Raw genomic sequence first — 24,901 nt, 5'->3', positions numbered from 1 at the left:
ATATTTGAACGTCTACAAATGCGATAATAATATAATAATAAACTGATTATGGAAACAATAAGCATTCAATATAAGCCGGTCGTAAGAAACAACAACTAGTATGCAAAATAATATAATGAGTAGGTCATTCAAATTCGACTATGATATAGCCATATAGGTGCCTATATAGGCTATAGTATAATAGATGTACACTGTACATACTCATTTACTGTAGTAGTAGTATGCATTCAGTATAAACTAATTATTAAAACATAAACTCATTACTCTTATCCTTTTTTTTTATCATGTTTTCGTGTATTGTAAACACTTGGGTTATTAAATTATTACTCATTAGTCATTAGGTAGGCACCTACCTACTATAGTCTATAATATTATACTATAAAACGAGTACCTATAACAGTGTCGACGAGTTATAATTTAAAATAATATATTCAGAAGAAAACAAAACTATTCGCATCATATCTGAAGATTTGTCAAAATTATATTATTATAAATAACAGAAAATCGGGACCGCTATTTCTCTCATAATAATATGATAGGTTTATGTGATATAGTTAATATTATAAGTAGTTAAAAAAAAAACAGCTTTTGTGAATAATATTTCATCAGCTCAAAGTTCAAATAATTATCTAGTCGAATACCAGTTATAATATCAGTTACAATAAATAATATTGTTCGTAGTTTATAGCTACCTACTTGGTTTCTATTAACTTGTACGAATAGTGGTTACTTTGTGGCCCGTGCGTACCTATCAATTAGATCATAATTCATAATATACAACAACATTTTACATTAATTGTGTCTACATGTCACAATATGATGTAACGTACCTATATAACCTTTATACAATACATAGGTACATTATAATATTGTGTTAGGTATGGGCACGGCTCGCATTATACCAGTTTATATGACCGTGATATTATAATTGTAATACCTGTATGGTAAATTGGTAATCACTAATTATTGACAATCGTGAACGGCGGAACGGACGAACAGTATACCCGTAAACCGCGTATATTTTGTACCAGGGCGTATAATATAATAATATTTAGTAGCCAATTAGAACGGATCTACTATAATCAGCTTATAAATATTATAGGTATACATAAAGGTATAATATAATATATATATATGCATAATTAACGGCGAGATTGACCTTCATAATTTGTATATTGTGTCTTTAAACCAATCGGCAATCACAATCTGCAGTGACTGGTGAACTGTATTACTGTATTAAATTAGCGATCGACAATAATAAGTTACACGTCATAGTGTCAGTTTGTATCATAACCGAATAGCCGCGTAACTGTTGTGCGCGTACAACCTAATACTCTATAGTCTATATGCTCGTGAAACTGAACTAGGAATATACGTATAGTTATGTTTTCTACAACTAGTGAGTATTTTTTTTCTTACCTATTTAAGTCCTTTAGCAGAAGTGTCACGTGTGTATTGTTTATTATTAGGATACATATTATGTATTTTTATTCGATTCAAACATAAAAGTCCGAATTATTATAAATATTCAGAGTCCGTCGATCGTATATAATATATTATCTAACAATTAATATAGTATAATAATATACTTTTATATTTAAATCGTCATATATTTGAAAATAATTGTATATTCTCATCTAACCTAAGAACTATAGAATTTTCTTGATTTTTTAGTGAGGCTGGTGCCATAGGTACTGCCGCGATCTTTACGCTGATCTTGATCAGAAACTACTTAACCCCTCATAAGCTATAGCCATACTTACAGGAGCAGACTGTGAATTAAAATTGGGCCCTGGGAAACAAAAAATGTGGCCCAATTTTGGGCTAATAATAAAATATTTATGAGTTATCGGCCTAAATTTATTCAAGCGCAGCCCAAATTTTCATCAGGCCCAAGCGGGGATTGCTCATCCGCCACCCTAGCCCACCCAGAATAGGTTGTTAAGTATTTTTCACCCTCCTAGGTCCACCCGGAGGTGCTCAAACGGGGATTTTGAGATTTACAGTGGAAAATTTTTGTTTATAAATGGTTGCTATTGAATATTGGTTATAGGAGAAATAATTAGTAGAAATTAGTATTTATTATTTGGTTGCCATTATGGTTAGTCGGACAGATTAGGTACCTACAAGCATGCATCAAATCAGATTTTCACACATTGCCTACTTGATATACTGTGCACATTGTCCGCGATCTGGCCTAGTATCGAATTGCTTATACAAGGGGGGAGGCTGAGTTGCACTCAGAAAGAAATGAACTGTTACAATTATTTCAAAAGTTGTAATTTTTTACGGGCAACGAAGTGCTAGTATAACAATAAAAAACGATCATTATATCAAAGACAAATTGGAATATTGTAAAAAATCAACGTATAAGTAATACACAGATAATGTTCTTAACTTTATAATAGGTTAATATCTCTCAATGTAATATTACTTTAATTTGTGGTATCATCCATTAGTGATTATTTTCTTTTTGATTTTAGCTACTACTATTTCCTTATTGTTTCTTATTTGGTGCTATAATGCATTTTGTTGTAGATGAGTATGTGGTGGTGGGGTGATGAACTCTTCACCACGCCTTCAGCTTACCCGAGACAAGCTTAAGTATAATGACAATGTGTCAACGAAATATGACGTAAAAATCTTGTAAGATGTAAAAAGAATTGTGGGGAATGGGCTTTGCCAACGCAATACATTTGTTTGCCCCCTCCCCCCACACACGTGGATGTAAAACGAGTCTTACCAAGTAAGAATCACGAATCTTACCAAGTATCTTGTACATCGGAGAAAGGTCGCAGTGGACAGACAGAAATAGTTTCTCGACAGATTTCAAGAGTTCAGTCAACTCGGTGTGTACGGTTTTTATTCGATCGTCTTCTTGGTCCGCGTCGTCGACGAGCTGCTGTAAATGTGTCCTAAGTCCGTTCATGTTTTCCTCTTGTTTTGACGCTCTTGATTCGTTAATAGCCCGCTGCTCTTGCACTCGGTCCTTTAGCACCACAACTTCTTTCTGCAAGTCGTCTACCTGAAATGAACAGTGCGTGCGTCATTTTTAGAATATAAATCTATATAATATGTATAGATGCATAATATTATGTAGGTACTTATATTTTACTATAAACGAGTATTAATTTTTTTTTTTTTTTTTAATTGATTTTGAGCCCGGCAGCTGAGGCCATTAGCTATTTTTAGTTTTACTGTAGGTTATTAAGTCGGTAGGGGGAGGAACACGTGTGTGTTTTGTTTGGCAGAATTTTTGATTGGGCACCCGTAGGTATCTGTCATGGCCGGGTGGGGGGATGGCGGCACTTGTTCTCCGGACACCGTGACTTGCACGGAGAAAAATGCCACCCAATGGTCGAGGATCGAACTCGGACCGGCTGTGCCGAATCCGTCGCGTTAGACCGCTCGGCCACCTCGTCCCCGAGTATTAATTGTATGTACTTATAAGTACGAGTATCCATGATAAACATTTTTTCTAACGCCTTAATAATTAGACTCTAATTTCCTATAATTCGAAGCAGTGACTGACAATTTAGATGTGTATATATATGTATGACTATATATATACAACTAAACGTATCCTGACCGACTGACTGATTAACATAGACCATAAACTATATGATAGCTATATAGAGACTTGATATGTTCATAAAACCTTCGTACCACCATGTATAGGGGATTAGGGGTGCACTATGAAAATATTTTCCAAAATCCACATTTTATGGAGGTGCTCATACAAGGGTTTTGAGATTCACGATAGAAATCGAAATTTTTATTTGTTTATTAATGGTTGCCACTCGGGCAGATGAGATAAAAATCATCAAATATTCAATTCGTTGGATTTATGACCTTGAATTACGATGTAGATAAAATTATAAAAAAACAAACGTGCCTCGAATAAACAAATTATATCTTAAAAGAAATATGAGAGTTTATATTTTATAAAATGGTTTTTCTATAAGTTTGTTACCTATAGAAACTCAATTACTCAAAAATTATAATACTTGACCGATTTCTACAAAAATTTAAGAGATTTAGAGTAAAGATATTAGGAAAGCTTAGAGAGAAGTTTGAACCACGTTCGGAATTCGGAAATATATACTAATAAGAGCAATAATATCTGAAGTGCGGTACCTACACCGCGATACAGTGATATTATAACGCAGTATTTTATATTAATTGTTAAATTTTCTTTGGGTCAAGTCGGGATGTATAGCTAGTATGATCAATCGATGCATATTTCACACTTAATATATATATATATATATTCATATATTAATATATTATTATGAAAAGCGTACATTTATTGTTTTTTTTTGTTTTTTTGTTTGTATTTAGTTTCTAATAGGTAGGTATATTGCGTCTATAACGATAGATAATTTTCCAATATACCTACTATATAATCTACATTGTACATAATATAAAATCTCACGGCCGAACACTCAAAAAAGGCGTATTAATAATTTATAATAATTTATATATATCATAATATACTATATACCTCGCTGTTTAGCTCGTTGATGTACGTGAACAGCGCGAAGTTCTCCTCTTCCTGCCGGACGAACAGATCCACAATCCTATCGATGTTGCTCTCGCCCACGTACATTTGCAGCCACCCCATCAAGTCTATCCATTTTTCTGCTTGTTCCTTTCGATTTCCCAATTCGTTTTGTTTCTTCTCTTCTTCTTTACGTTCAAAATCCATGAGCACGCGATGTTGTCCTATTTCACAAAAAAAAATATTATTAGTATTTTTACTAGTGACGACGTATTGATGTGGCCAACGTCGATAAATTGTCAGACATTTGCAATATCGTTTTAAAATTATTCGAAAGTGACTACATTGGGTCCTGAATTTTTTGAGTAAAAATTTTTATCTGACTTTGATTTAGGAACAAATTGAATTAGATTTATTCGAAATTAATCCAGATTACCCTAAATAACTATGGACAAACGATTACCTTCTGACTAAGATATAATATATTAAATCCAAAATAGGTTCAGATTCAATAAGTAGGTTAATGAAATTAATATTATTATATATTATAATATGAATAACCTATATAGGTACTAAGTATTATACCAAATAACGAACATTAGTATTTTTAATGATTAAACGCTAGTCGTTATTCATTTATAATAATATATGATATCGGTATCGTGCAATTTATAACCTAAAGGATAACTCTCCCCCCCCCCCCCCCTTTCCGGAGAAAACGAATTATATCCGCTACTGATGTGTGCATTTAATGTTGTTTATTAAAACGTATATGCGCGTAAGTATACCTTTGATAGACAAGAAATCTTGAAGTTTTAAATCACGGTCGTATTGCCTCTGCAACTCTTTGACTTCGGCTTTGTGCAGAGCGATCTGTTGTTTGTCTTCGTCACTCATGTTGATCAACCGGTTTTGAGCATCTTCCCTAAAAAATGCATAATGACATATTATTATAATATTAGTGTATAATACTCTGTCTATTTTCTAATTATATATAATATGTTATAAGATAATAATATATTGTCTTCTTCATTTCAGCGCAGAGTTCAGAAGAGAGTTTTAATCGAACAACTTACGCCCACCCTTATTATATATATTACCTCTGTTCGTACGCCGTCGTGGCCATTTCTATTAGGTCCATCATTATCTGTTTGCTGTCGTCCAAACGCGCGGTCAGAGTCTTGTACGCTTCGTTGAACTGCGACCTTTGCACGAGCAAATTGTCGATTTCGTTTCTCAAACGGGCGTTCTCCGTCAAAACCTTATTGAACTTGACGGTTTTCTGAAATTTGTTTTCCCGCACAATCGATGAAGTTTCGTGTACACTATAATATATACGCTAGACTTACCACGTGCAATTTGTTCTCTAGTAGTTCTTCGTGTCTTTGTAGATCGCATTCGACTTTGTTTTTTGATTTGCCCGCCGAGGGTTCTCTTTGTCTAAATATTAGGTCGAGTTCGTTTTGAATTTTTAATATTTCCTTTTCGATGTCGTCGTGGCACTTTTTTTGATCTGTCAGCTCATCGTTAATGCACAGGTACTCGTTCCATTTTTCGACCAAACATTCTTTTAAACGCAAATCATTGGTTTCCTTTTGTTTGTTGTTAGTCATATTCACGTGTTCCACCAGATTTACCTTTTCTTGTTCCAAACTGCAGATGATTTTTCTGAAACGTTTAACATACAGTTCATAGTGTATACGTACCTACCTATAACGTATAAATATACCTATAGGCTATAACCTTATAAACAGTATGTAAATTTTAGTCATTTTATAGAATATTATTTAGTAAAACATATAATACACAATATTATATTATAATTATTGCGTTATGACGCAATAATAGTAAATCTTAAAAAAGGTGGATAAGTGGATGTCGCTCTGCTGTACAGTAGGTTACAAGTGGGTCACTGTAATGGATGGTGTTAAATTTGAATTTAATGATATAATATCATTGTATAAGAAAAACGATTCTGAGCGAAAACGGTCAGTCAGCCTATGATATTACCAAGTATATTTGATGATATTATTGTGAATAAAGTAATTTATATATAACCTATTTACGTGGAACCGTGTTTTAAATTTTCAATCCTTAGCCATAAAAGTTAAACATTTTATACATTTTTAACTACAAAATAATTAATAAATTATAAATTTGATAAATGTTGTCAAAATTTGAACTTTAAATGATTATAAAAAAAAATTTTACCTATGTATTTTTAATATTTTTCAACTGCTATTAGAACGATATATCAGAAGCCTTATATTAAATTTTCACGCTTTTTTACCCAACAAATAAAATTTATTAATTTATAGAAAAAAAAACTAAAAAAATTTAAAACTGACAATGTCCGTAAACAGCTCAAAAAGAGTCAAAATATTTTCAAAATCTTATGGTGTATAGAATAATGCTAATATAAATATTCAGTGAAATTTTCAAATATCTACAGTCATTCCTTTTTTTAGTTACAATAAAATAAGAAAATTGTTACATGAGAAATCGAGTGAATATTAAATGTTGTAAAAATATAAATTTCAGACGCTCATAAAAATTTAATTTAAGTTTCTTGTAGACATTTTTTTTTTTGATAAAGGTAGACAAACTCATGAGTAATCTTATATTACATTTTAAAATCTTAGATTTAAAAAGAAAAATTTTTATGAATTCTCAACTCAAAATAATTTCCTAATTTTCGTGATTTTTCCGTATTTTGACAAGATATGAACTTTAAATGCTTATAAATAAAAACTGTAACGAAGGATTTTTAATTTTTTTCATCTGCCTTTGAAACAATAACCTAGGAGCCTTCAATTAAATTTTCAAGTATTTTTACTCAACAGATAAAATTTTATTGATATTTATAGAAAAAAAAACTTAAAAATTTGAAAACTGACAATGTCCGTAAACAGCTCAAAAAGAGTCAAAATATTTTCAAAATTTTATGGTGTATAGAAAATGCTAATATAAAAATGCAGTCAAAATTTCATGTCCCTACGGTCATTTGTTTTATAGTTACACCAAAAACCAAAATCGATTTTCTCGAAAACAGATTTCGCGTAAAAATTCCCGTTTTTCCTTAATTTTTCTTTTGTTTTTCACGTCGTTTTTGAAAACTACTGGGAAATTTTTACTTTTGTCCCCCCAAAGTACCAACTAGATTCACTTTCCTATCAGAAAAGTTACTGTTGAAGAAAATCCAAGCACTTTTACTGTCCTAAAAGGTGATGACAGACACAAATATAAAAAAAAAAAAAAAACACATATCATTGTAAAATCAATACATTCATCTCTTCGCTCAGAATCTAAAATTACATTTGTTTTATTAATAATATTTAACATTAAACAACTGTGTTATACCTTACCTAAATTAACGGAGGCTTTTTTAAGATTTTTCACAAAATCCATTAACTATTTAATCATTAAATAATTCTAATATTATAATGTCTGAATAATACATATTATAACAGTAAAATAATGCATAATATTACATATTTTTATGTAGGTTTAAACTATAAATTATACCTATTTTTGATTTTTGATTTTTGATTTTTGATTCATGATATTTATATTTATTTATTATTAGACTTACTTCTGTTTGGCCAAATGACTGCCCATTTCTTCGGTATACGCTTTTTTGTTGCTCTCCATAAGCATGTACTGTCGTTGGAGTTTTGCCAACTCTTCGGCAAGAAGATCGCTTCCATTGTCTTCGACGTCTCCATTTATGTTGTTGTCCATTGCTAAAACTTGTAATGTACGACCGAATGATTTAAGGCTATCAAATGGATTGAGCGATAAACGTTGTTACATACACGACAAACAGCTCGCCGGTATCGCGTGTTATCGAAAAAACGAAATTTTAAGGTAACTAGGTGACGTGCGAAATCACAATTCACAAGCGCAGCAATGAGTACAATATTTAAACGATATTATAATATGTAATAAGTACTAAAGTCCATATCGTGGTTGTATCTAATTTTATTCATCTAATTGTATTCATTTTTACGAAATAAAAAAGCACTGCTAGATCCACGTGATACACTGATACATGCACACACACATATATATATTATAATATACACATAGACTATATTATGTCATATTGTCATTATATTGGTGGCAGATAAATCCATTAGCCATTAGGTATTTAAAATTAATTTTTTTCTTCTTATCTTCTGTTTCTGTGTGAATGCGTATGTGCGTGTATCGATTTCAGAATACTTAACACTGCACGCTACTAGTTGAAAGTTGAATCATTGTTGTAAATTGTATATATAAGGGTTCGATAGGGTGGTTTAATAAACATTTTAAATGAGTATACCTATATGTTAACAAATTACCTATACATTTATAAATATTCATACAAAACACTGTTAGGTATTTCATTTTGTAACTTTTTTTTAAAAATGTGTGTTTTGTGGAATTACACTCGACCAAAGTGTATATATAAGTTCTTATGAATATTTATGATTCATAAATAATTACTTAACCAATAACCATATAGAAACTTCAAACGCTGACTGATTATATTTATTGAGATTTAGCATTTAGGGTCAAGTCTTTAAACGTGCCAAAGTTTATGACAATAGTAGAATATTTATTGTTATTAATTTATAGTGGGTAGGTAATAGGTATATCAGAAAATTAATTTTAAAATTATAATATTATATAAGGTATCTGTTTAATTTTATAATATAATTATCACCGTATTTATAAGTCTCTAGATAATCTAACTCAACCTCTCGGAGTGTAAGTGCCTTTCATATTCTCTATGGCATGTCTCAGTTTATTATATTGTTGATATGAATTATATTACATTTTTAAAATGTAAGTGCTCGTAAAAATACTAAATAATATTTATTATTTATAAATGTAGGTATCTATATTATATTAAATATGGTAAACAATGTACTACCTAGTACCTATCTAACCTTGAATAAACATTTTAAAATTATAATTCGTATCGATATTAACATTTAATACGAATTACACATCCCAAATAATACAGATGATCTGAGTAAATATTGTTCGCAATTTGTCAAGACAACAAATAATTGATAATTTTTTTTTTTAATACCAGCTATTTGAGTTATCCTTATAACCTTAGTAAGTACAGTGGCGGCTCCTGCGTAGGTGCGCAAGTGCAAGTGCACCACATGCCATTTTATCAAAATAATATTTTTATTTTTTTAAAACTTAACCATTGTAAATTTTTTTGAAAAATATCGGTGTTCTATTAAAAAAAAATTATTCAAAAATATTTTTCGATAAAGAACTATTATGTCGTGAACATATTATTGCTCCTAAAGTAAAAACAGCTATGCAAAATGCACACATCAATCGGTCCACAGCACTGTGACAGCAAGTTATTGACTTTTTTGCTGAATCTAAAAAGAAAAGACTCGACTTTACATACAAGACAAATATTTAACTAAAAATTTAAATTAAAATTATAATTAAGTTATGATAAATAAATGACATACATATTATTAATAAGATACATTATTTAAAAATACAAGTAAAAACATGTTACATCATACTAAATCCGTATTAGTTATTATTTTGTGCACCACCTATTTTTAACACCACGAGCCGCCACTGAGTAGGTATACTAAATTGTCAATTAATAAAATGTAATTGCTTTGTATAAGTGTAAAATATAGTATACATAAATTCATGTTTTATGTTTTACTGTAGTTTATTGTATTTATTTATATATACAGTGAAATTTGTGTTTAATATGGACAGACATCACGGGACCATCAAAATTGTCCTTTATAGTCAGGAACTTCGGAATACCCGTATCTATCTTCTTACGGGGGCATTATTAAATATTTTACTACCTATATATACCTCTTTGTTCGTTAAGAGTTAAGACAGGTTTCATTGTAATACAATTGTTACGGTAATTTATTATTATTTACATAATATTAAATAATATATTGTTCAATATAGGTGCTTCATTACATTATGACTTTTATTCTATATTTTAATAAGTTATGTTTTTTTAGGAATAAGTAATAAATTGTGTCCTAATACCATACTAAAATGGATTTCCAAAAACCAGGAAGGAAAAGGGATAGCATCATTGGCGTTACTGTCAGAAACACATCAAATGTTGTACAAAACATGCAGGGATTTTGCTGAAGGAGAACTGAAACCTATAGCTGCAAAAACTGATCGTGAACATTTGTTCCCTAAAAAACAGGTAGATACTATTGGAATTAAGAATTAAGTATAAAATATAATATTATTACTAGAATAAAACTATAAGCTTTTGGTTTAATTATCTGACTTGCAGCAGCATATAATAATAATTATTATAATTTATAATTTATAATTTAAAATCATCGTAATTATGTAAAAAAAATAAATGTTTTGTTTGTAATGATTTATTGGACAAGAAATGTTTGCGTTCTTAATATAGATCGAAGAAATGGGCAAATTAGGCCTTATGGCTGTTTGTATTCCCGAAAATGTTGGAGGGGCGGGTCTTGATTATTTATCTTACGCTATTGCCATGGAACAGATTTCTAGGTAAAAACAAAACTTTAATGACAATTGAAAAATAATAAAACATACGTGTTAAATTAACAATTACATGATGGTAATACCCTGGCAAACCGACTGAATCTGGCGTTTTCGATTTGTATTTCCAGATGCTGTGCTTCGGCTGGTACTATAATGGCCGTACATAATATTTACGTCAATGCCATAAACAATTTCGGTAACGATAAACAGAAAGAAGAATTCCTACGACCATTTACGGATGGGAAACAAATAGGTTCATTTTCTTTGAGTGAGCCAGGTACGTATTACTATAATAGATTTTTTCCACAAAAAAAAATTAAATATTTATATATGATATTATATAGGCCGATTCTTTTCGGTGTAAACAATTATTTTCTTGGAAATCGAACGTTTTTGGAAATATTTTTGTTGTATAATATTCTGAAGTCATTACAAAACAATATTTCAATACATTTTAAAGGGCTAGGAAGTGATGCTAGTGCTGTGTCGACAAAAGCTACGAAAAAGGGTTCCAACTATATAATCAATGGAGCGAAATCCTGGACTACGAATGGTTTCGAATCCAAAGTATTAGTCCTCTTCGCATCCACTGATAAATCAAAAAAACACAAAGGGATTAGTTGCTTTTTGTTGAAAAAAGATTTCCCAGGTAATTAAATGATAATAACAATATAAAAATGTAATTATATATATTATGTTTATTATGTATGTGTCGAGGCAGTGGCGTATCTACGGTTGGGAGGGGGTATGGGGGCATAACCCCCTAACCCCTGGAGACAAAATTTTGTACACAATATAACATGTATATAATAATATGAATATATACTATGTGTACTTATACAGTTATACTGAATGTCTATTAAAAATTGTATATCCCCCCCCATGAAAAATTCCTAGATACGCTACTGTGTCGAGGAGTAACGTATAAGTCATTGACTTATATTGTAGTATACTAGTATTTTATATATTATGTTATATGATGTATCTCTGAAACGTATACACAGTAGCAAAAAAATGATGGTCAGTGCGGCCGTATACTGTACAGTGTAGATTATTAGGTAAACTTATAGGTATTGATTACTGATTTAGCTATTCAAATTAGTTTGTATAGTTATTTTTCGTAAATATATTATCTGTCTATATACATATAGTATTATGACCTACCATCTGTATAATAATCCATAGGTACCCTATATTTATTTATATATTGTTGCAGGGATTTTCGTGGGGAAAAAAGAAGACAAATTGGGCATACGAGGATCGTCGACGTGCGGTTTGGTATTCGAAGACTGCCCCGTTCCCGAAGAAAATGTGTTAGGCGAGCTGGGAAAGGGTTTCAATTACGCGATGATAACTTTAGGTTAGTATTATACTATTATAGATCAAAATATCTACCTTATATAGAACTTGGGTCGGTGTGAAATATAAACTTTGAAAATAATATGCGGTAGTAGTAATAATTATAATTTAAAGATTGATATAAGTATGCGATCATTTCTTATAGGTAGTTTTGATCGGTTTCAGACGCGGGCCGCATAGGAGTCGCCGCCCAAGCTTGTGGTATCGCCCAAGCGTCGTTGGAGCTAGCTGTCGATTACGCTTCTAAAAGAAACTCGTTCGGAGTGCCGATCGCCAAATTGCAATTGATACAGGTATGTGTGCAACGTATATAATATACAGGACTGTATAGGTATATGTCCTCTGTGGTCAAGACGGTAAAATACGCGTAGGTGCATACGGCATACCTATATGTATTTATATTTTTTTCATCAGAACAAAATCGCTGATATGGCGTTGAGAGTGGAGAGCGCCAGGCTTTTGACGTGGCGTGCGGCTCAATTGAAAGACTTGAACAAGTCGCACGCGAAAGTAACATATTATTTTAATATTATATTCAGTTTCGGTTATGAATAGGAACAAAAATATATTTCGATTTTCAGGAAGCCGCCATGGCCAAGTTGGCGGCGTCCGAGGCGGCCACGTACAACGCACACCAGTGCATTCAGGTGTTGGGTGGCATGGGTTACGTGTCGGACATGCCGGCCGAGAGGTATTACCGCGACGCCAGGATAACGGAAATTTACGAGGGAACGTCCGAGATTCAGAAGATAGTGATCGCTGCCAACGTGTTCAAAGAGTATGGAGTGTAGACAAGAATAAATTCATGTTATACATATTATATAAATATAATATGTTTTAATTTTTAAGTAAATAATAAAAAAATGTATATTAAATGTCAAATAAAATATTATGCTATGCAGTATACAATAGTAATATAATGTACAATAATTATTTACTATGCCTAATAAGTGTAGGTATGAAGTACCTATAATATACATTTGAATATAATCAATGAAATTATGAACTATGAATTCTTAATTTTATGAGGCATATAATATGTATAACGATTCATCAAAACAACTTTAAAAAAATAATGAATAATTCCTATTATATGTCACACTGGTTCATCTAGCAACTGCTACGACCACTGTGTAATTGTTTTAAGCATAATCCGTTTTAAAAACGTCCAGAAAAGAGTATACGTTTTAATACTGTGAGTTTTGAGAACAACCAATTTATGTGTATTATTATATTATAATCAAAAATAATAAATATCTGTGGTTATGTTATAATATTAATTGTTTTTGTTTCACTTAAATTGGTAATTTTTTTTTATGTGGGGCGAGAATTTGTCAGTTCGTCACTAAAAAGTAAAAATCCTGGCGGTTATTCATCCGTGAGCTATAGGCACATTAGTGGCTGCGGCTAACCACCTCACCACAGCCCCTCATCTTTTTTTGTTTAAGGGGATTCGATACCGTGATTTTCTGTTTTTGTCTAACACACGCGTGACATTATAGTATTTTAAACTTGTTTTTTGCCAAACAAAATATAAATATATTTTAGTAGATTAGATAGACATAATATTATATAATATTATATTATACCTTGAATTGCTATTTGATATCAAAAAATTAATATTTGTTTAATTATTAATTGGGATGTGATGGACGATGCCACGATGGTATAGGTAGTTTAAATATTTAATAATCATGTAAAGTAAAATAGCCAATAGGTTGGTACAACCTACATGCTACAATCCTACATTGTACATTACATTGAAAGTTCAATCAAATTTTTTATTATACATAATTTAGTAGATTTTTAAACTGAGTTAAATTAATAGTTTTTTCCATAAAAAAAAAAATAAATAAAAAAACACAAATTGTTGTAAAATTAATACATTCATCGCTCTGTTCAGAATCTAGAACTTATTTATTTATCATCTCCAAAAATTAAATAAACTTACCTTAGTATAGTTAGTATACAACTCATTGCCGGATTGTATAAAAGAAATCATTAACTTAGTTAAATTAATATCTTATATTCTCATAATATTAATATATTATAATCCATGTGACCATATTATATAAATCAAACTTGAAACTACACCATCGAAGACTGTAAATAATAATGTTGGTAGGTAGTTGCTGTCGTTGCTGATTATTAATATTTAATATTAAAAAAAAAACAAAGCTTAAATTTTAATTAAATTTGCTGTAGGGCATAACATAGATATACTAACGTATGAATGAATTGGTATATATTTTTAAATAATATTTTTTTTTTTAAATGACGAGGCTGATATAATATAGGTTATAACTTATAATAAACCTCTGCATACGAACGTTGTTGAATAGTAAAATTAACACATATAATCACAATACCTTCTACATTTTCAAGGGAGAAATTCAAGTATTTCGAAAGTTACGTGTCGATGCAAAATCGAGTGTAGAATAGTAAACACTTGTGCGATGAGCCATCGATAGTATCGATTATTATCGTATACGAGTAAGGACTAAGGACCCTTCTGACACGAATCAATACGTAACTAATATGTATCAAATTTTTCGTCTTGAACATTTTGCCCATCGCTTCCGTTGGGAACCCTAAGTTAAGTGTGTTCTTTTTTGTAAGGGTTTGGTGTTGGTGTATCTGTTTAAAACAAGTTTCCAATTTCCATTAAGTTCGAACGGCAGATGTTTGGCGCCAAAATTAAACCGTCTCGTTTATATAATCTCCGCTAAATCCAGTACCAACGAGATCCAACCATGCCGTATAATTATATCGAACGTGAGGTTTCCATTATCAACATTACATCATTGCTCCGCGCCGCTGATAAGGGCGCACTGCTGTGGTGCTATTTGCCTCGACTTGCCACGGCCCACCACACTACCACAGGCTCTTAACACATTTTCGTCTTCGGGCCATCGGCTCTTTAATAATTTGTTGCTTTCGCTAATCGCAATTAAATTTTCTTTATAATTATTGCCGCGGCGGCATCAGTACTCGATTATAGCCGTGATTGTATGTTGTTCTATTCGTTCATATAATTATTGTTTGTACTATTGTTTTGTCTGAAATTAATATAATTTTACCTACTTTTGTTATCCAAAATTTAGACCACCGTGTGCACGACAGTGGCTGCTTGATAAATTTAAATTCGTTTAACATGTGTTCATTGTGGTAGAATAATTCAAGTGGTGTCCGCTGGAAGTCGTGTCATAGTAACAACGCAATGTCTGATTCCACAAATTCGTCGTTCAGTTTCCTGTCCAACTGGAAGTTCAGTTTGGCCGTCTGCGTACCGTGTTTTGCGGTTGGCTTGGGGGCGACTTATTATTTTTACTCAAAATCGAATAATAAGAACCGGCGATCTCACGAACCGACAGCCAAACATGACATAGACGGTAATAATGTCGACCGAAAGCCACTCGTGTCTAACGGAATTGATTCCAATACAGTCAAAGTTCACAAACCGGTTGGTCTATTCATCTTATTACCTACACTTTTGTTATAAATATACAACACAAAATATTGTACAGTCGATTATGTTTGTTATTATTATTATCACAAATTTAATTTTTGATCGATTGTATCCGTGCAGACTCCTTCTGAACAAGTTGAAGAATTTAAAAAACAGGGAAATGCAGAGTTCTCGAAACAAAACTATGATGCAGCCATTACATTTTACACACAAGCCTTGTCAATGTGTCCTCTGTCTGAGAAAGGACTGTTGTCCACTCTGTATCAAAACCGAGCTGCTGCCTACAGTAAATTGGTAATGAATAATTAATAAATTACTACCTATTTCTAAGAAGTTTATTAAATTATTTCTTTGATTTATTTTTAGAACAATTATGAGAATTGTGTGGCTGACTGTGACAAAGCCTTAGCGTTAGTACCGTCATACAAAAAAGCATTATCCCGAAGAGCTAGAGCACTTACAGAATTGGGAAATTTTAAACTTGCTCTAGAAGATATAACAGCTGTTGTAATGTTGGACGAGTTTAAAAATCAACCAGATATTATGTTTGCGGATAGTGTGATAAAAAGTTTGGGTAAGATTATAAGATCTGCATCATACTTAAAATAAGTATATTTTAGAATTTTAGGCATTGTCATATAAATGGTTTAAAAACTAAATGTTATGTACAATTTATTTTTAAATTATCATTGATTGTAATGATATAATATGATTGCATTATGTAATAAGAGATAACTCTTAGAAACTCATCCGTTCATAAAGTTAAATTGTTTGTTAAAAACTGATTTGTTTAGGCATGAACCACTGACTATAATCTTAGTTAAAAGGTAGCTACACCAGCTTTTAAGTGGTCAGTGGCAGATTCAAGGGTTGCCCAGGGGCCACCGAGGGAGAACCGAGCAGGTTATAGCTTGTAGTTGAGAAATCTAATTTCAAGATGAGAACTCTCGAACAATTATTGTTATCTTTTTTATCACTATTAAGAAAAAAAATATTATTATTTTAAATTGTTTTAGTGATATTGAAAGAATACTCTTTATCTACCTTTTCATGTGGAACATTTGGTTTTTGACCAGGTTTCTGATCTAGAACTTATTTACTTGTCTAGACTTCTTTTTTCTAGTCTTCGACCCCCGTAAAATCTTTATTCCATATAATTAGAAATTGTAATTTTTGGTAAGCCTGATAATATGTCAGTAATATAAATATTTGGAATATAAAACACTAGTTATATATTTTACTGTGTTAAGTTTAAATGACAATAGATTTATTGATATTTGAATGTACATTTAGGCAAGCAGAACTTAGAAGAGTACACAAAACACAATGCCTTCAATTTGCCCACCAAAATATTCATTGAAAATTATTTGAAGTCATTCAGTGAAGATCCTTTTAATGATGAATTTCCACAAACATTAATGAAATCGGAAGTCAAGTGAGTTGATTTTAAATTAATCTTAGTCAATTAACTTTTCTCCCTTTACTATTATTTATTATTTTGTAATAAAATACTTATTAAGCGTAATTAAAAAAAAACATGATTCAGAGGTATTTTTATTCTTTTTTAATTATGAATTATGATAATTTTTTATATTGTATTGCCTTTATAATAAAATGTGTTACAACTCATAATACAATTTTTAATGTTTGTTTTTTGTTGTACTTATTTAGTACTGGTTTGGAATTGGCATTAAAATGTATCAACAATAAGAACTATGAACAAATTGAGGATGCTTGTAAAGAAGAATTGAATAAGACTGATAATAGTTTAATTCGTCGAACTTTGGCATTAAATCTGCTTGCTACTTTTTCAATACTACGTGGTAACTATGCAACTGGGGTTGAACATCTCACTACTGTCATAGAATCATCAGGAGTTCCAAACAAGGTATAACAATAAACTGTATTTAGTGATGTGTGTTTGGTGATAGTTGTATTATGTATATACACAAACAGTGTCGTACTGGCTTTCATTCCACGATTTGAAAAATAGGGCCCCCAACAGGCAAATGGCAAATGTTTTGATCAGCCCAGAAAAAAACGGCAACTGTTTTATTCATAGACATATACAGCAACTAGATAGCCGTCTTTATACTACAGTTGTGACCAATGTTGAGTCGACCGCCATTTATAAAGTAGACAATGTTAATATTTATTTTACATATATACTTATATGCTTGCTAAGGCGGCTGACTTCGATGATAAGACGGCGATGGCTATCTAGTTGTTGTTTAAAACTATGGTTTTATTATCTGATAAACGCAAAAATAACATTAATATTTTCAATGTTAAACCAATTAAAAAGAGCACCTATATGGCAATTTTTCAACAGGTGTATACTGATTATTAGTAAAAACAATGGCCGTAACACATTCGGACACAAAAAGATATTTTTACTTGGGAATTGGGTAGGAGAACTTATGAGATCACATTTAGGTGCCTACTATGAAAACGTTGACAGATATAAAAATATTTCATAATATCATTGTCAATATTAAATTCAATATTATGTTATTTTATGTCATAGGTGTGCAGACTGAATTTTGAGGTCTAAAATATTTTTGGCTCTCTCTTAACAAGACATGTACATATTAATCGGTGGTATATATTTCGCTACTCCACAAGGTTAAATAAAATGATTTACTAATTAGCTTTGATTTCTGAAGAAATCTTGGATCAGTTCTGACTTCCGGGGAATATGTTTTTAATAGTTTTAGGTCATAAATGCTTTTTTTGGAAGGACATTTTTCGATATTTTTAGAGCATTTCATCTGAGCCCTATTGATTATCTATTATAAGTTTGTTGATAAGTATCAATTAATCAGATATTTGTTTAATTAAATAATATATATTGATTTTTTAGGTGATTGGTTATTTTTAGAATCGAATAATAATCACTTAATTGATCAATAAAACCGATCAGTCAAATACGTGTATACAAAATGTAAATACGAATTTCTATATCCCCATTAAAAGCATTAATTTAATCAAGCACTTGATACACGAAATAACCACAATAATCCGTGATAAAGTCTAATTAATAAATTGACTTACGGTGATGTAAAGATTAACATTAGTTAGTTAGGTAAGGTTAACTAATATTAGTTAATAAAATTACAAATATAATTGATAAATTACCCAGATAATCTTTAGATTGATATAATTGAATATAAAATGTTTATACACATTAAGTAATTAAATGCCACATTTTTCTATTTGAAATAATGAGTAAAATAAAAAAAAAAACCAATTGATTATACATTAAAATTTTCTTTGATTAGTATGTTAGTATTTGTACTCTACAAAGGAGTGTTACAAACTTATATAATGCTTAGAAATTGTATACATTTATGTCCTATTTATGTTAATAGGACGTCTTTGTACCTCACGTTTTATAAATGTACAACATAGCAAATTTGTGTTAGGTAGAATCAATTTTGTATTATTAGATTAATTTACCTATAGTCAAGTTTATAAAGATAGGAATATTATGCAGGACATCTTTCAAGTTTTTATCGATATTTTATTGAAGCAAGTTAGTATCTTAAAATTGTAGTATTTTACCTTGTTATAACCCACTTTGAAATTAAAATATCAATTAAAAGCCTGGATATGCTGTAGATAATATTTTTTCCTTTAAGTTTGATAGTAGGTAAATTTACTTAAAACTAACAATAAAAAATTGGTTCTCCTGAATGTAAACTTTCAATGTTATACATTTGTAAAAGGAAAAAACACATGAGTATAATCTATAGTATGTTCTATTCACGTGAACTAAAGTTTCACTTATCTTTTTCAAAATAATAGAGAAACCACAAAAAAATAGTAGAATATACCTTTTCTTAACTATAATTACCTAAATCAACATGGTTATTTTGTTATAACTAAAAATATTATAAAAAATGCCAAGCATCACTAGATGATTATTTATTAAACAATTATGGACAATTGTTTAATATTTAAGGAACCATTTGTTCACTATTGAATCATTAAATATACAGTGATTGTTTATGAAACTCGCTATAAGAGACTTAAAATTGGAATAAATTATTTTTAAATACTTAGATATGACATATTATGATATGTATACATAGATAGTATCAATTGTTATGAAACTAAAGTTTTTACTTATAAACCAAACAGTTTAATACAAGGTATCAATAAATTATTTTGTATTTCTTTGTAAGGTCTGAACTCTGAATAATGAATAACATATAATATTTAATGCTGCATAATAATGTAACATAATGTCCTATATTAGTATAACACATTCTCTGGATTATTATACTAATGTTATATTATTTGCTAATAGTTGGTTATTAATTCCTTAATCAAACGAGCATCAGTTTACCATCAACAAGAACAAGTGGAAAAATCTTTTGAAGATTTAAAACGTGCAGAAAATATTGATCCCAACAGTTCCGAAGTATTTCACCATCGAGCTCAAGTAATAATTATTATAAAATTAAATTAGGGATAAATTTATGATAGATACATATGAGAAGAATATGTTTTTTTTAGATTTATTTACTAGAAATGAATAGCGAGAAAGCAGTTGAAGAATTTAAACGGGCAGTGGAATTGAATCCTAAATTTATTTTATCAAATGTTCAATGTTGTTACGCTCAATATCTTCATGCAAAACACACATCAAATGAATTGGACACTGAAAAATTTTTAAACAAGTTAAAAGGATTTATTATTAAATACCCAGACTATGCTGAAAGCTACACCCTATATGCACAGGTAAAAATCAATTGTTCTTTTTTTTCAGTATATTAAGCAATTTTTAAATGTATTTAAAGGCATTGACAGAAAAAGGAGCATATGAAGAAGCAGATTCGTTATTCAAAAAAGTGTATGAAATTTATCCAGAAAATGCTACTTTATTAGTACACAGAGGTTTTTCAATTTTTATGTTTTTAAAATCTTTGAATATCATTATAAAATATGTAATGCCAACTGTAAAAATGTACACAATTGTTTAGCTTTGGTTGTATTATCATGGAAAAGTTCGATCAGTGAAGCATTCACCTTCCTCCAACAGGCAATAAAAGTTGACCCGAAATGTGACTATGCGTATGAAACATTGGGAACACTTTATATTCAAACGTAAGATATTACTACAAATTATGCTGATTTATATATAATTTTAATAATATATAAAAAAAGAATGTGAGGTACCATGCGTAATTATGAGGCAATAGTTTAATATTCTACCTACAATAGATTCGAAGGTATAATACCTATTATGTTTCCTTTTTTTAACTGCCTACAAACATTATTACTAAAAACTGGCTCAAGGTATAAATAAAATAAAATAAAAAAAAACATAACATTTTTACACTTTAAAAGTGTATGTATCATAAAATTGTTATAAATTTTTCTGGAAATCAATAACTTACTAAAATTGTTTGGATTTGTTTTTGGCAATCTGCAGAAAACTTATGTTTTTAACCCTAGAGCACATGCTTTACGGTCTAAAAGACCAGGCTTTCAGATATTTGTTCATTGTTTCAAGAATTCAAAATATTTACGGAATCTAACCTAAACACCTTTTAACTAGGCAATAAACTAAATTTACACGAGATTCCCAATTTTATACAATTTGATGTTAGTAATATATAAGTGTTCTAAGTTCATTACCTATTAAAAATACCGTCTAAAAGACGTAGTGCGGTAGATTGACATTAATAAATAATTTAATTTTATGAAAACTCAATTGTTATTTTTAAAACTGTATTTTCTAATAATTACTGGCCAATTAACTGATATTGATTGTAATAATAATTATTAATTAATTTAACGAGTTTTAATTGAAATATTTCAATATGCGGTCAAAAAACACGGTGTGCATATAATTTTGTGAATATTTTTAATACGTGTAATTTAGGGTTAAGACATTGAGGTAAAAAATTTGTTAGAAATCATTAATTATTACTTTTTAATTTACATGGAAAAACATATTTTGTTTATACCGTATTTTCATATTCTTGCAAAAATCACTATGCATTTTTCTTTACAGTTATTTGAACAGTTTAAATCAAAAATTTACTTTGACTTAGTATTCAAAACCATCTCGCATAGATCACGGAATAAAAATCAATTTTTTTAAACAGTTTAAATCAAAAATTTACTTTGACTTAGTATTCAAAACCATCTCGCATAGATCACGGAATAAAAATCAATTTTTTTATCGTCACATATACGTTGTTCAAGTTAAGAGAATGTGATACCCGCATGTGTTGTCTCCGTCTTACAAGAGCGTAACTTAGACAATTTTACGCTCAGTAGAACACGTGTAGCTCCATTAGTATAAAAATTAGAGTGAATTGACCTCTTCTAAAATCTAAAGGTATTATTATATTTTAATTATAAAGCAAGTTATGAGCATTTTATAATTGTTAATTGTTTGTACATCTTAAAATACCATAAACCGCTTTAAAATTAAAATATAATAAAAAGCCTATGAGGTTGCCTAGATAATAATCTTACCTTTAGATTTTATAAGAGGTCAATCACTCTAATTTTTAAATTAACGGAGCTATTCTGCTGAGCATACAATTTGCTATGTTATGCACTTGTAAGACGGAGACAACATAATATGCGGTATCACGTCCTCTTAAGAATCACAGTCAGCGGAAACCAGACTTCAATGGTGGCAGTCAGGAAATACCTGTTTTGTCACCTGCACCAGGTGTGTTCATCTATTCACCTGCTGTGTAGTATTACTCCTGCGCACAAGTCGGTCACCGACTGTGTTTCTTAACTTGAATATAATATAGATCAAGGCTGGGTACTTGTTTGCTAGAACCATTTAGAAGCTGTTTGTTATTGACGTACCTTATTGTAACTTTAATTGAGTATTAATTATAAACTAAAGTAAGAATTTGTTAATAAAATTATTTAGTAAATTATATGTCTAGGTAGCGTACAGAACGACATATAATTCCAAGTAGGAAACATTTTGACGGCTAGCATAATTATTATTGATCTACTAACATGAATTTTAATACAATATTACTCTCTTCTTATTAGTAATTATTTTTTTGATTATTTTTCAAACATGATAAACTATTTCTTCTGTGATCAATCTATCTAATTCACTCCATGATCATATAATAGTAGATAACACACTATTGATTATAATTTTGATTCTTGTCAACATTATATATTATTTTTATAAATTATTTACTACTTGTATTGTAAAAGTTTACCCATTGTTTATATATTATCTATATATATAACAATTATATAGTAATTTGTGGTTACTGTTGCAGAGGAAAATTAGAAGAAGCTGTTGAATGTTTAGAAAAAGCTGTACCTTTGTCCAAGTCTGAAAAGGAACTGTTACACATATTTTCGTTGAGAGATTCAGCAAGGGCACAATTAGCAGTGGTTAAGCGTTTGGGATTAACGCCTCAACTATAATAATTTTCCAAATAATTTTATCTTTACCTCTTTATAACCATTATTAAATAAAATAAAGAAATTTAGTTTTTTTTTAAATGAATATTAGTTTTTAATTTGTTAATGATTCAGTGATAAAACTTCTTTAATTATTTATGTAGATAATGATACATTTTTTGATAACTATATTGTTATAGCTGTATTATATTTATTATGTTGTTGAGTATTTTGAGTATCTACTCTGTAGTTAAATATTTTGTAAAATCTATCATGGGATATCTTCACATTACCGTAAATTTATAAACGTAACTTATTATGAATTCTTAATAATAATAGAGTAGGTACCTATTGACAAGTGAATAGTGATGTAGATGTAAATATTTAAAAAGTTTTAACAGTTTTATATAAACTTGGTGAATATTAAATTTCACAGTTGAATGTATGTATTATATATTATGTGTTCTTTATTTCACTCAAACAATAAACCCTTAACCTTTGTATGGTGGGGGGGGGGGTAGGTGGAGTAGCATATCTAGGATTTTTTAAAGGGGGGGGGGGATATACAATTTTTAATAGACATTCAGTATACACATATTATATACATGTATTGTGTTCAAATTTTGGTCTCAAGGGGGGATATAACCCTCATATCCACTCATAGATATGTCACTAGTGAGGAGGAGTGGTTTGTGTAGATTAATTAGGTGAAGGTTTCATTAGGCTCCATGTACAAAGGTAACTGCTTTTATATTTTTTTAATTTTTTAATCAATTACCAAAATCGTTTTCTGTAGTAATTACAAATTGTTAATTCATTGTAATTTTGTCATCAATATTGTTGAATACCTATTAAATTAAATAAACTGTTGCTATAAATTTTTTTTATTTTACTTAGTATATGATAAAAATTATTTATAACTGAAATAGTGTAAGGCTTTATGTTGTTGGTTATAACACAGAATATAACAATGGTTATAAGGTACTTATTATTATTTATAATTTGTTTATTGTTAGGCACCTAGGTACTTCATTTATGAGTTGATTAATATTTGAACAGCATGAAGTTATGTTTACTAAAAACTATCTAGAATATTGACTATTATTTTTGAATTTTGGTGGGGTAATTTCTCCAATAATTCTTCCTCCTTAATGGCTCAATGTTTCCGTGACTTAACCCTATAGCTGTAGATTAATAGCGTGTCACAATGTTTATCAATAATTGGGCAATAAAAATGCAATTTATTGACAGATGGTCCATTGGTGTGTATCCATTCCATTTATATCTAAATTCCAAATCATTACATAAGATTAAACTTTAGCAACAAAAATGAACAAATAAGAGCACAATTAAATATAATATAATAAAATTTCAATTTTGAAATCAATTAAATGGAGAATCACATATAATTATAATGTTTTATTGTTATACTTAATTTGATTAGAAAGATGAACAGAATAGTTGTCAAATAATAGGTACATTTTTACTTGTGATTATATTTTTCAAACTTATAGTTATTATATTTGTACCAAAAAATATATTTATTATATTTATATTTAATTTTTTTTCGGTGGATTTTTTATTCGAGGTTTTTTTTCCGTGATTCCATTACTCAAGTCCCATACTTTTTT

General features: G+C 29.9%; 3 protein-coding genes across 5 annotated transcripts; 2 read left to right on the top strand and 1 right to left on the bottom strand.

Moving 5' to 3' along the window:
• Window positions 1–1,224: 1,224 nt before the first annotated feature.
• LOC132951469 (short-chain specific acyl-CoA dehydrogenase, mitochondrial-like) lies at window positions 1,225–13,668 on the top strand. Its single transcript, XM_061023293.1, has 9 exons — window positions 1,225–1,399; window positions 10,516–10,712; window positions 10,932–11,041; window positions 11,164–11,312; window positions 11,496–11,684; window positions 12,252–12,395; window positions 12,560–12,687; window positions 12,809–12,904; window positions 12,976–13,668. The coding sequence occupies exons 1-9, from the start codon at window positions 1,384–1,386 to the stop codon at window positions 13,183–13,185; spliced, it is 1,239 nt and encodes a 412-aa protein (XP_060879276.1). The 5' UTR covers window positions 1,225–1,383; the 3' UTR covers window positions 13,186–13,668.
• On the bottom strand, window positions 1,540–8,469 carry LOC132951468 (coiled-coil domain-containing protein 63-like). 2 transcript variants are annotated; one of them, XM_061023292.1, is made up of 7 exons: window positions 8,317–8,467; window positions 8,094–8,250; window positions 5,851–6,169; window positions 5,602–5,783; window positions 5,290–5,426; window positions 4,505–4,725; window positions 1,540–3,025 (listed from the first exon to the last, which is right to left on the bottom strand). In XM_061023292.1, exons 2-7 carry the CDS (start codon window positions 8,240–8,242, stop codon window positions 2,621–2,623), a joined length of 1,413 nt encoding a protein of 470 aa, XP_060879275.1. In that variant the 5' UTR covers window positions 8,243–8,250; window positions 8,317–8,467; the 3' UTR covers window positions 1,540–2,620. The 2 variants fall into 2 exon arrangements, with proteins under 2 accessions (XP_060879275.1, XP_060879273.1); XM_061023290.1 differs by having other exon boundaries at window positions 1,541–3,025; window positions 8,094–8,469.
• Window positions 13,669–15,232: 1,564 nt separating the features above from the next.
• On the top strand, window positions 15,233–23,376 carry LOC132950793 (mitochondrial import receptor subunit TOM70-like). Of its 2 annotated transcripts, XM_061022358.1 has the most exons (11): window positions 15,233–15,403; window positions 15,499–15,857; window positions 15,984–16,157; window positions 16,230–16,437; window positions 17,157–17,298; window positions 17,535–17,751; window positions 20,176–20,310; window positions 20,385–20,609; window positions 20,669–20,765; window positions 20,852–20,975; window positions 23,144–23,376. In XM_061022358.1, the coding sequence occupies exons 2-11, from the start codon at window positions 15,615–15,617 to the stop codon at window positions 23,292–23,294; spliced, it is 1,716 nt and encodes a 571-aa protein (XP_060878341.1). In that variant the 5' UTR covers window positions 15,233–15,403; window positions 15,499–15,614; the 3' UTR covers window positions 23,295–23,376. The 2 variants fall into 2 exon arrangements, with proteins under 2 accessions (XP_060878341.1, XP_060878340.1); XM_061022357.1 differs by having other exon boundaries at window positions 15,233–15,857.
• The last annotated feature ends 1,525 nt before the right edge of the window (window positions 23,377–24,901 follow it).

The sequence above is a fragment of the Metopolophium dirhodum genome, chromosome 8, assembly GCF_019925205.1.
Source record: "Metopolophium dirhodum isolate CAU chromosome 8, ASM1992520v1, whole genome shotgun sequence".
Taxonomy (NCBI): domain Eukaryota; kingdom Metazoa; phylum Arthropoda; class Insecta; order Hemiptera; family Aphididae; genus Metopolophium; species Metopolophium dirhodum.
Note: the sequence above shows the minus strand (reverse complement) of the source record. Positions and strands in the feature narration are given on the sequence as shown.

What these genes read in the sequence shown, in the direction of transcription:
- LOC132950793 (XM_061022358.1), top strand. Translation starts at nt 15,615, where the DNA reads ATGTCTGATTCCACAAATTCGTCGTTCAGTTTCCTGTCCAACTGGAAG. An exon ending in GCTACACCCTATATGCACAG is followed by an intron (nt 20,610 to 20,668) that starts GTAAAAATCAAT and finishes ATGTATTTAAAG; the next exon opens with GCATTGACAGAAAAAGGAGC. An exon ending in TACTTTATTAGTACACAGAG is followed by an intron (nt 20,766 to 20,851) that starts GTTTTTCAATTT and finishes ACAATTGTTTAG; the next exon opens with CTTTGGTTGTATTATCATGG.
- LOC132951468 (XM_061023290.1), bottom strand. Translation starts at nt 8,242, where the DNA reads ATGGACAACAACATAAATGGAGACGTCGAAGACAATGGAAGCGATCTT. An exon ending in AGTCATTTGGCCAAACAGAA is followed by an intron (nt 6,170 to 8,093) that starts GTAAGTCTAATA and finishes TAAACGTTTCAG; the next exon opens with AAAAATCATCTGCAGTTTGG. An exon ending in TAGAGAACAAATTGCACGTG is followed by an intron (nt 5,784 to 5,850) that starts GTAAGTCTAGCG and finishes AACAAATTTCAG; the next exon opens with AAAACCGTCAAGTTCAATAA.
- LOC132951469 (XM_061023293.1), top strand. An exon ending in CCAAATTGCAATTGATACAG is followed by an intron (nt 12,688 to 12,808) that starts GTATGTGTGCAA and finishes TTTTTTCATCAG; the next exon opens with AACAAAATCGCTGATATGGC. An exon ending in TGAACAAGTCGCACGCGAAA is followed by an intron (nt 12,905 to 12,975) that starts GTAACATATTAT and finishes TTCGATTTTCAG; the next exon opens with GAAGCCGCCATGGCCAAGTT.